Genomic DNA, 10,185 nt, shown 5'->3' on the forward strand with positions numbered 1-10,185 from the left:
TTAAAATGTCCATTAATTAATTAATGTCTGCTACTGACGTAATTAATTAACTTCTTATTAATTCCAAGAGTGGACTTAGCATGAAACACTTATTTATTATTCATAGAGTAATCAAACTCCAACTAGCTAGGTTCCGAATAATAAAACCTTGTTTCGCGCTCCTCTTGAGGACATTATCAAACGAGACTCTCCTCGCGCACGATTCAATATAATAGCAATCCTAGCACCGCTAGATATTGATCACCACTACCCAATATATCAGGATAATTGGGTTGCAAAAAACCCGCACCATTTGATAAGTCAAAGTAGTGCATAATCAATACCGTATGCTCAATGCTAACCTACATTGTTTAAGAAACAAATATTATCAAGACCTCGCCTTTCAGTAGATAGCCCAAGGCAAGTCTTGCTGTTAGATCCGTTCAGTGCTATACCACACCAATGTCATCTTATTTCAGTAAGGCTTAGAAATATGCGGACTGACATTGCAACCTTTCTCGATGGATAGTCAAATTCCATCTAGGTTGTGAAATTCATCTTTTTCTTTGTTTAGAACTGACCGTGTTACCTTAAAGTGGACGACGCCCACAACCGGTCTACTAAAACAAAGACTTAGACTTTGTTAGGTTAACTTATACATTTAAACATGCATTAACATCCATTAAATGTAAATCAGAACAACATTATGACAAAAAAAATCTGTTTTATTCCTTGGAAAATAAAATAAGAGTTTTACAGTATTCCATCACTCGAAACGTGATTTCTAGTATACAAACTCTAACAGCCTCAGACCTCACCGCTCTTCAGAAACCTCAAAAATCTCATATCCAGACCGCCAATGGACAATTTACGGTAGTTGAGGGGGCCGGGATTGTCAACATCTCACCCACTTTGCAATTATCAAATTGTCTCTATATCCCTTCGATGTCTTATAAACTTCTGTCCATCAGTCATGTCACTAAGGAGTTGTATTGTACATTATTAATGCAGCCACAATTTTGTCTATTACAGGATATCCGAACAGGGGAGATAATTGGGCATGGCACTGAACGCGATGGACTCTACTACGTGGATGAGATAGCTCAAAAAGGGACTGCCATGCTAACTCACGGGTCAGCCGACCGGAAAGCTTGGCTTTGGCATCGGCGTTTGGGACATCCCTCTATCGGTTACTTAAAATTGTTATTTCTGAATATTATTCCTAAACATGACATGTACTGCGAAACTTGTTTTCTATCCAAAAGTCATCGAAATTCTTATCCTTTAAGTCAAACGCGGGCTGAATCCTTATTTTCTTTGGTACACTCTGATGTTTGGGGGCCCGCACCAATTATTGGAGGGCAAAGTCTTAGATACTATTTAGTGTTTGTAGATGATTGCACTCGCATGACTTGGGTATATTTCATGAAACAGAAATCAGAAGTTTTTTCTCACTTTATCCATTTTTATAATCTCATCCAAACTCAGTTTCAAAAAACCATTCAAATTCTTCGGTCAGATAATGGAGGGGAGTTTGTAAATTCGAGTATGAAGCAATTCTTCCAAGAAAAAGGTCTTATACACCAAACCTGCTTATACTCCCGAGCAAAACAGTGTAGCCGAAAGGAAAAACCGATCTCTCCTTGAAATGACCCGCTCAATGCTTATAGAGTCAAAAGCCCCAGAGCATTTTTGGCCCGAAGCCATTGCCACCTCAGCATACCTCTTAAACCGACTGACCACAAGTATCCTTAAACACCGAACTCCACTACAAGTCTTATCCACCCTCGCTAAAATTCCTCTACCCTTGACCCTTGAACCACGTGTCTCTGGATGCTCTGTGTTTGTCCACATTCCTAAACACGAAAGAACCAAATTATCTCCATGTGCTATTAAATGTGTTTTTGTGGGGTATGGGGTAAATCAAAAGGGGTATAGGTGCTTTGATCCAAAATCCAATCGCATGTTCACTACTATGAACTGTAATTTCCTTGAGACCGAGTATTTCTTTACCCACCTTAGCGGTCAGGGGGAGAATAATATTGAAAGTAACAGTAGTACGGACCCGCTAAGTTGGATCTCAGTGCCAATGCCAATGTCAAGTAATCATGAGGCAGACCTAACAGAGAAGGCAGTAAGCAGTACCGCTGAGCAAGTCTCTGATGTGGTGGAGTCTACCGTGGAAGGTGCCATCGTTCCGACTGTCTCTCCATTAAGTTTATCCAATGTAAGTTCTCTTGTGGATACAGATAATTGTTTAACTAATACTGTAAGCCTAGAAGAACTAGAAAGCCCAACCAAGGATGTAGAAGGGGAAGATAAAGAAGTCGAAGTTGAAGGAGTTGATCCTGACACTGGGAGATACATACTTCCACCAAGACCAAACAGAGGAGTTCCACCAAAGAGGTACACACCTGAAAAGATTAACAAGAAAACGAGCTACTCTGTTGTGAATCTAGCTAAAGGCCATTTATCATAGATGGCTCTAGCTTTTGAGAATGCACTGTATGAGGAAGAAGAGATTCCACAAACATGGGAGAAAGCTATGCGTTGCAAACATTGGAGGGAAGCAATGAAGAAAGAGATAGATGCGTTGATCCGAAATTTGACATGGGAAAAATGCAAATTGCCAGCAGGGAAACGACATGTAGGGTGTCGTTGGGTCTTCACCATCAAAAGACGACCCGATGGCTCGATTGAAAGATATAAAGCACGTCTCGTGGCGAAAGGTTATACCCAGACATATGGAGTGGACTATTCGGAGACCTTCTCTCCAGTAGCCAAGATGAACACTGTCCGAGTACTGTTATCTGTTGCTGCTAATAAGGATTGGCCATTACACCAGTTCGATGTGACGAATGTCTTCCTACATGGTGAGTTGAAGAAGGAAGAAGAAGTTTATATGGAGGCACCTCCGGGTTTTGCATCAGATTTCGAAGCAGGTGAAGGGTGCCGACTAAGAAAGACATTGTATGGATTAAAGCAATCCCCAAGAGTGTGGTTCGGAAAGTTTGCCGGGGCAATGAGTAGTTATGGATATACACAGAGTAATTCTCAGACCATACTCTATTTCTGAAGAGGCGAGTTGATAAGATCACATGTTTAATCATATACGTTGATGATATGATTATTACAGGTGATGACCTAGAAGAGATTGAGCACTTAAAGAAGAATCTATTTCAAGAATTTGAGATGAAGGACTTGGGGAATCTCAAGTATTTTCTTGGGATTGAAGTACTAAGGTCAACCAAAGGAATTTTTCTGCAACAAAGGAAGTATATCTTGGACATCCTAGCAGAAACGGGTCTCTTGGAATGTAAACCAGCAGACACTCCTATAGCAGTTAATTATGGATTGCAAATCAGAGAAGGAGTCAAGTTGACTGATCGTAGTCGATATCAGCGACTAGTTGGAAAGCTCATATATCTCTTGCACACTAGGCCGGATATTGCCTATGCAGTGGGGATCGTTACTCAGTTCATGCATAAACCACATACGGATCACATGGAGGCAGCACTAAGGATTTGTCGGTATTTGAAAGGAACTCCAGGACATGGAGTGTTGTTCACTAAGAACGGACATCTTGAGATTCATGGTTATACGGATGCTGACTGGGCAGGAAACCCGAATGATAGGAAGTCGATAGCAGGCTATTTTACCTTTGTTGGAGGTAACTTAGTAACATGGAGGAGCAAGAAGCAGAAGGTAGTGGCTCTTTCAAGTGCTGAAGCAGAATTTCGTGGGATTAAAAGTGGGTTGACCGAGATTTTGTGGCTAAGGAGATTGATGAAAGAAATTAATCTCTCTCCTAGCAAATGCCAGTTGTACTGTGATAATAAAGCCGCTATAAGCATTTCACAAAATCCAGTGCAACATGATCGAACAAAGCATGTGGAGGTTGACAAACACTTCATCAAAGAAAACATTGAAAATGGGATTGTTGAGCTCCCTTTTGTTCGCTCAGAGGATCAGCTTGCCGACATCCTAACTAAAGCAGTTAACTCAAAGAGCTTTGAAGATGTGCTTTCCAAATTGAGTATTAGAGACCCCACCACTCAATTTGAGGGGGAGTGTTGAGAAAAGGAATATTTGGGTTCTAAGAGAAATTAGAGTTTCAAGAACTCAACATTAATAATGTCTTGTTCCAATATGAGTTGTTCCAAGAAACACATTTATTGTAGTATTTCAAAAGTCCCTAACATCCCTATAAATACATGGGTGTTGGATATCTTTCATTCATTCGAATCAATACAATCTTTTGCTATCTATTACTTTCTTATCTAAATATGATGGCTATACCATTTGACAGGTGATGAGTGGGAATTCCGCAAAATATGCGATCAATATAGTGACTTCTCCACTGGCTGGAATGTCTTGCATCACGCGGTTGAAATTGGACATTTTGAGATTTGCAAATTCTTGATCAAGAACGTCCAAGTTTCTGTTGATCCCTTCACTTACAAGAGTATTTTCTCTCTCTTTTCTTCTTGCAATATTTATGCTATTTTGAATAAATTAGGGAGTGCCTATGTGATTCTTGATGAATTGTTTGCAAAACTGCATCAGGGGATACTCCAATAGCACAAGCTGCCAAAGGGGAACATGTCCAAATTGTGGAGTTTCTCATCGAACATGATGCTACAATTAGTCTTCCAAATATCGAGGGATTCACTGCCTTGCACTATGCACTTCTTAAAGGTTAGTGGTTTTGTAGCTGTGAAAGATTTTGCTAATAGTGTGTTGTATGCCCTGATTGACTGGTTTTCTTTCAGGTAATATGGAGCTTGTGGAATTGTGTAGATGGAACGCCTTTACGAATTGCTGATTCTCGTGGAAATGTTGAAGCTGTCAAATCTCTCTTGTCTCATGGTGCAAATGTGGGCAAGCACAACCTTCTTGTTTAAATCATTGTTTGTTTTGCCATGGCGTTGTTAGGAAATTATTGTTTCTTGTAGTAACTTTGTCTGATTTCATACGCGTTTGGTTTGTTTAGCATGTCAAGTTTGGTACTTTAGCCAATCACACTGCTATGATCTTGTGATTTGCTGTATTAACTTATGATATAATCTTATGAAATTAATCCCTTTGTTTCTTTCCATTTTGCAGCCAGATATGTTTTATACAGTTGCGGACTCCCCACTTGTAATCGCAGTCAAGTCTCGCTCATTTGAATGCCTGAAATTGCTGCTTGAGGTATGTTTGGTGAAATGGAAATACCTCCATTATCTAATTTTCGATTAGAGATTTAGGAATGTATCTTCAACATCTGTTATCGTGATAATGACTGTTTGCAAGTATCTGAATTGCTTTTCACGGTTTAAGTACTCTATCCTTGCAGGGTAATGCACACACGAATGTGTATTTCCAGGGGTTGAGTCCTTTGTCAGCTGCAGCAAGAGATCGCGACACAAAATTTCTTAAGTATTTGCTTGCAGCTAAACAGATCCAAACTTATTTGAAAACGTTAATTTCTTTACTATGCCACTCGTACAATATAGCTTTGGTGCATTTGTTTCCTTACGTTTTGCTTTGTTTGTTATCAACTGGAAACTTAATGTGTTGATAACGACGACTTTCAGGATATCGTTAAACCTATTGAGGAGGCTGCTATGGTGCGTAACCGTGCAGCTATGGAGATTTTGTTTCCAGTGACTAAACGGCTTGCACATTATCCAGATTGGACTATCGATGGCATAATCAAGAGCATTCATTCTGAAGAATTTAAAGCAATGGTCTGAAACTTTACATTAAATTTGTACATCTCAGCATCTCTTTGATCTTCAATTCTCATCACATATCTTGCAGGGTGCTGAGAACATGCGAAACGTCGTGACTAAACTAGACATCCAAGGGATGAATTTCGCGTACAAAAACGATTTTAAATATGCAATCATGCGATATAGAAAGGTAAAACTTTTTCTTCTTTCCAGTGAGTCGATCATCTTGTCCTTGGCCATGTGTATTAAGTAGTAATATATGGGATGTGTAGGCTGTTATTCTTAGTCCAGGTAACACAACATTGATATCAAAGCTAAGCATGTGCGAAGCACGCTTGGGTATACGGAAATATGCTCTGTTAGCTGCTCGAAAATGCATTGGACTCATGCCAGAACAGCCTGTCCTCGTCCGAGGAGAAATCGATGCTGCAGCTAATGTGATATTCAAGGTAGTGTTAAATTAAAGTGATGATCATCTAACTTCCATATGAATTCATCATCTAACAATTGATGATTGTGTTTTTTTTTTGTGTGTAGAAATTCCTCATGGCAGCCCTTGCCTTCTCCTTGGATCCTTACAACAAGGATGCTGGTCATTCATTTAGGTAACTACACAAATTCTAATATTTTTCACCTCTTTTTTGTTATCAAAATATACAATTTTTGTAACTTTGAGTTTTTGGTTTTTGGTGGCAGAGTTGCTTTGTTTAATTACTTTGTTTGGTTGACTCAGATGAGCAGTGCAGATGAGATTTTGAGTTTGAGGCTTTGAGCTGATGTTTTAATAGAGAGAGAATATTAGATTGAATCAAACCACACTATACCATTTTCATCTCAATTTTCAATGAAATCATATCAATTCATGTGATGATGAAGTTGTTTTCTCCCTTCTTTCTCATATTTATCGATATCATTTATAATTCAATGAACAATCTTTCCACTTATCGAAAGACTATAATGTCCTACACATCTAAACCACATGTAATAGCATAAATAAAAATAAATTTATGCATAAATCTCTAAATATCAGACAATGACTAGCGCTTCTCTCTATACAAAAATCTTAACAAAAACTCTCATTTTCTAACTTAATCCCACAAATGTTATTGAATATAGAATGAGAATACTTATACTAATATCGAATATTGTTATATCGAATATTATTGGTGTTATTAAATTTATAAATTATTTCAAAATACAAGATCAGTTTGTTATATTAAGGAGAGCCAAAACAATGTGATGAATTAGAGGAAATTGATCATGCATATCTTATAATTTTCGCATACGTTCCTGAACAAAATCAAATTTCATTAACGAAAAAAGTTAAAATTTTGATAAGTAGCAATTCCAATCTGTATATAGGTAAACAGGAATCAAGTATATCTCACAACTCGAGCGTCATGGGTTCTACTTCTGAAATTGGTATGTTGATTACAAAACCTTTTCTTGTGAATTTCACATTCAAGATTTCATTTTTAAGTTTGTAAAAATGGCAGGTGCATCGGTTATCGAGGCTGGTGCTAGTGGAGACCTCAGCAAGCTTAAGGGTGAAGTCATTTTCTTGTTATTACTCAACCCTTTTCTTGATTTCTGATTCTGATACTTTTATTTTGCCAGCAATTAGAAAAAAAGTTGGTGATGAGTGGGAATTCCGCAAAATATGCGATCAATGTAGTGACTTCTCCACTGGCTGGACTGTCTTGCATCACGCGGTTGAAATCGGACATTTTGAGATTTGCAAATTCTTGATCAAGAGCATCCAAGTTTCTGTTGATCCCTTCACTTACAAGAGTATTTTCTCTCTCTTTTCTTCTTATAATATTTATGCTATTTTGAATAAATTAGGGAGTGCCTATGTGATTCTTGATGAATTGTTTGTAAAACTGCACCAGTGGATACTCCAATAGCACAAGCTGCCAAAGGGGGACATGTCAAAATTGTGGAGTTTCTCATTGAACATGGTGCTGACACTAAACTTGCAAATGTTGAGGGATTCACTCCCTTGCACTACGCAATTCTTAAAGGTTTGGTAGTTGCAATGTTGTGAAAGACTTTGCTTTGTTGTTGCGCTCTAATTGACTGATTTTGTTTCAGGTAATATGGAGCTTATGGAATTGTTGCTGAGAAACCGTGCTTACGTAGAAGCACAGTGTGTAGATGGAACGCCTTTACAAATGGCTGTTTCTCGTGGAAATGTTGAGGCTGTCAAGTCTCTCTTGTCTAGTGGCGCAAACGTGGGCAAGCATAACCTTCTGTTGCACTGTTTGTCGATGATAATCTTGTTTAAATCATCGTTTGTTTTTCCATGGCATTATTAGGACAGTTTTTGTTTATTACTACTTTGCCAATCACACTGCTATGATCTTGTGTTTTGCTGTATTAACTTATGATATAATCTTATGAAATTAATCCCTTTGCTTCTTTCCATTTTGCAGCCACATATGTTTTTTGCAGTTGCGGACTCCGCTCTTGGAATCGCAGTCAAGTCTCGCTCATTTGAATGCCTGAAATTGCTGCTCAAGGTATGTTTGGTGAATTGGAAATACCTGTGTTGTCTAATTTTCTGTTAGGGATTGATGTCTGTTGTTTTGAGATTGAGGGATGTACTTCAACGTCCGTTATCGTGGTAATGACTGTTTGCTAGCTAAACTATGATGCTTTACTCAAATGGAAATCTCTAGGTGTCTGATGCCTTTTTCAGTATCTGAGTTGCTTTTCATGGTTTAAGCACTCTCTCCTTGCAGGCTAATGCGGACCCGAATGTCTATTTCAACGGGTTTAGTCCTTTGTCAGCTGCTGCGAGAGATGATGACACAAAATTTCTTACATCATTGCTTGCAGCTAAAGCAGATCCAAATTTAAAAGAAGAAGTTAGTTTCTTTGTTTCCCTTTCTTTACTATGCTATTATTCATCCTTCTTTAAACCAATTACTTCTCCTTTAACTTTATTGTGTTGATTACGACAACTTTCAGGATATCTTTAAACCTATCGAGGAGGCTGCTATGTTGCGTAACCGTGCAGCTATGGAGATTTTGCTTCCAGTGACTAAACGGCTTGAATATCATCCAAATTGGACTGTCGATGGCATAATCGAACACATTCAGACTGATGAATTTATGGCAATGGTCTGAAACTTTACATTAATCGAAGTACATCTCAGCATCACTTTGATCTTCAATTGAACGTACAACCTCATCACGTTTCTTGCAGGGCTCGTTGAAAGTGCAAATACTCTTGACTAAACTGGACAACAGAGCGATGGAATGCGCGATGAATAAGGAGTTATACTCTGCAATGTTGCAATATAAAACGGTAAAACCTTTTCTTCTTCCAAGTGAGTGAATCATCCCGTCCTTGCCTATGTGAATGGAGTAGTAATACATGCGATGCGTAGGCTAGTAATTTTCGTCCATGTAACACGACATGGCTGTCAAAGCTAAGCATGTGGGAAGCGCGCTTGGATTTGAAGATTCCTGCTTTGTTAGGTGCTCAGAAATGCATTAGACTCATGCCAGACCTCCCCGTCCCCGTTCGAGGAGAAACTGATTTGGCAGCTAACGTGATATTCATGGTATAAAAATATAAAATACTACTGTACTTAAAAAATTATAAATTCATCATCTAACAATTGATGATTTTATTTTAATTTTGTGAAGAGATTCCTCATGCATGCCCTTGCCTTCTCCTTGGATCCTTACAACAAGGCTGCTGGTAAATCATTTAGGTAACTGCACAAAAATTCTAATATTTTTCACCTTTTTTTTGTTATCAAAATATACAATTTATGTAACTTAGTGTTTTGGTTTTTGGTGGCAGAGTTTGTTTGTTTGATTACTTTGTTTGGATGACTCAGACGAGCAGCTCGGACGAGATCTACAGTATCATCACATGTTTAACATAGATAATGTTGGATCAATTCCTGGGTCACACTCATATACATTGATTCGTAGTGTTGTATTACATGCTTAATTGCATTGTTTCTTGGCTATATGTAGCACGTATATAGTATCGTTAGTCACTGCTTAGTGTTTTGGTTTTTGGTGGCAGAGTTGCTTTGTTTGATTACTTTGTTTGGTTGAGTCAGATGAGCAGTTCAGATGAGATTTTGAGTTTGAGCTGATGTTTTAACAGAGAGAGAATATTGGATTGGATCAAACCACACTATACCATTTTCATCTCAATTTGCAATGCAATCATATCAATTCATGTGATGATGAAGTTGTCTTCTCCCTTCTTTCTCTTTTTTCTCATATTTATTGATATCATTTGTTGGCTAAGTCAGAGGCCCAAGATGGAGTATGATGATGTATGGAGTTGATTGCGGGTTTAAACAAATTGCAGTGTAAGTGTGTAACATTTTTAATAAATAGGTGACTTTTTAAGAAAAATAATACTCCTTTCATCTCTTAAATTTTGTCATATTTTGATCGGGTAGAGTTTTAAGAAAAGTGAGTTGAAAAAGTTAGTGGAATATGAGTCTTAATTTTA

General features: G+C 38.1%; 2 protein-coding genes across 5 annotated transcripts; both read left to right on the forward strand.

Moving 5' to 3' along the window:
* The first annotated feature begins 4,146 nt into the window (after window positions 1-4,146).
* LOC148931700 (uncharacterized) lies at window positions 4,147-6,564 on the forward strand. 4 transcript variants are annotated; one of them, XM_089063980.1, is made up of 10 exons: window positions 4,147-4,444; window positions 4,546-4,677; window positions 4,752-4,856; window positions 5,086-5,172; window positions 5,318-5,442; window positions 5,559-5,711; window positions 5,785-5,886; window positions 5,969-6,145; window positions 6,234-6,301; window positions 6,393-6,564. In XM_089063980.1, exons 6-10 carry the CDS (start codon window positions 5,589-5,591, stop codon window positions 6,466-6,468), a joined length of 546 nt encoding a protein of 181 aa, XP_088920106.1. In that variant the 5' UTR covers window positions 4,147-4,444; window positions 4,546-4,677; window positions 4,752-4,856; window positions 5,086-5,172; window positions 5,318-5,442; window positions 5,559-5,588; the 3' UTR covers window positions 6,469-6,564. The 4 variants fall into 4 exon arrangements, with proteins under 4 accessions (XP_088920106.1, XP_088920107.1, XP_088920105.1 ...); XM_089063981.1 differs by having other exon boundaries at window positions 5,318-5,400; XM_089063979.1 differs by having other exon boundaries at window positions 5,318-5,711.
* A 438-nt stretch (window positions 6,565-7,002) lies between these two features.
* On the forward strand, window positions 7,003-9,891 carry LOC125202712 (uncharacterized). The gene is made up of 12 exons (XM_089063978.1): window positions 7,003-7,118; window positions 7,193-7,243; window positions 7,314-7,487; window positions 7,589-7,720; window positions 7,791-7,930; window positions 8,132-8,218; window positions 8,441-8,566; window positions 8,670-8,822; window positions 8,908-9,009; window positions 9,092-9,268; window positions 9,354-9,421; window positions 9,514-9,891. Exons 1-12 carry the CDS (start codon window positions 7,097-7,099, stop codon window positions 9,596-9,598), a joined length of 1,317 nt encoding a protein of 438 aa, XP_088920104.1. The 5' UTR covers window positions 7,003-7,096; the 3' UTR covers window positions 9,599-9,891.
* Window positions 9,892-10,185: the final 294 nt, after the last annotated feature.

This window comes from Salvia hispanica, chromosome 2, assembly GCF_029641045.1.
Source record: "Salvia hispanica isolate PSC_SH4W2 chromosome 2, Shi_PSC_v1, whole genome shotgun sequence".
Classification (NCBI taxonomy): Eukaryota; Viridiplantae; Streptophyta; class Magnoliopsida; order Lamiales; family Lamiaceae; genus Salvia; species Salvia hispanica.

Excerpts from the sequence above, each read along its gene's own strand:
- LOC148931700 (XM_089063979.1), top strand. The coding sequence starts at position 5,589 with ATGGTGCGTAACCGTGCAGCTATGGAGATTTTGTTTCCAGTGACTAAA. Across the intron at positions 6,146-6,233 it reads CAGCTAATGTGATATTCAAG|AAATTCCTCATGGCAGCCCT; the intron begins GTAGTGTTAAAT and ends TTTTGTGTGTAG. Across the intron at positions 6,302-6,392 it reads GATGCTGGTCATTCATTTAG|AGTTGCTTTGTTTAATTACT; the intron begins GTAACTACACAA and ends TTTTGGTGGCAG.
- LOC125202712 (XM_089063978.1), top strand. The coding sequence starts at position 7,097 with ATGGGTTCTACTTCTGAAATTG. Across the intron at positions 7,488-7,588 it reads TGATCCCTTCACTTACAAGA|TGGATACTCCAATAGCACAA; the intron begins GTATTTTCTCTC and ends AAACTGCACCAG. Across the intron at positions 8,567-8,669 it reads ATCCAAATTTAAAAGAAGAA|GATATCTTTAAACCTATCGA; the intron begins GTTAGTTTCTTT and ends GACAACTTTCAG.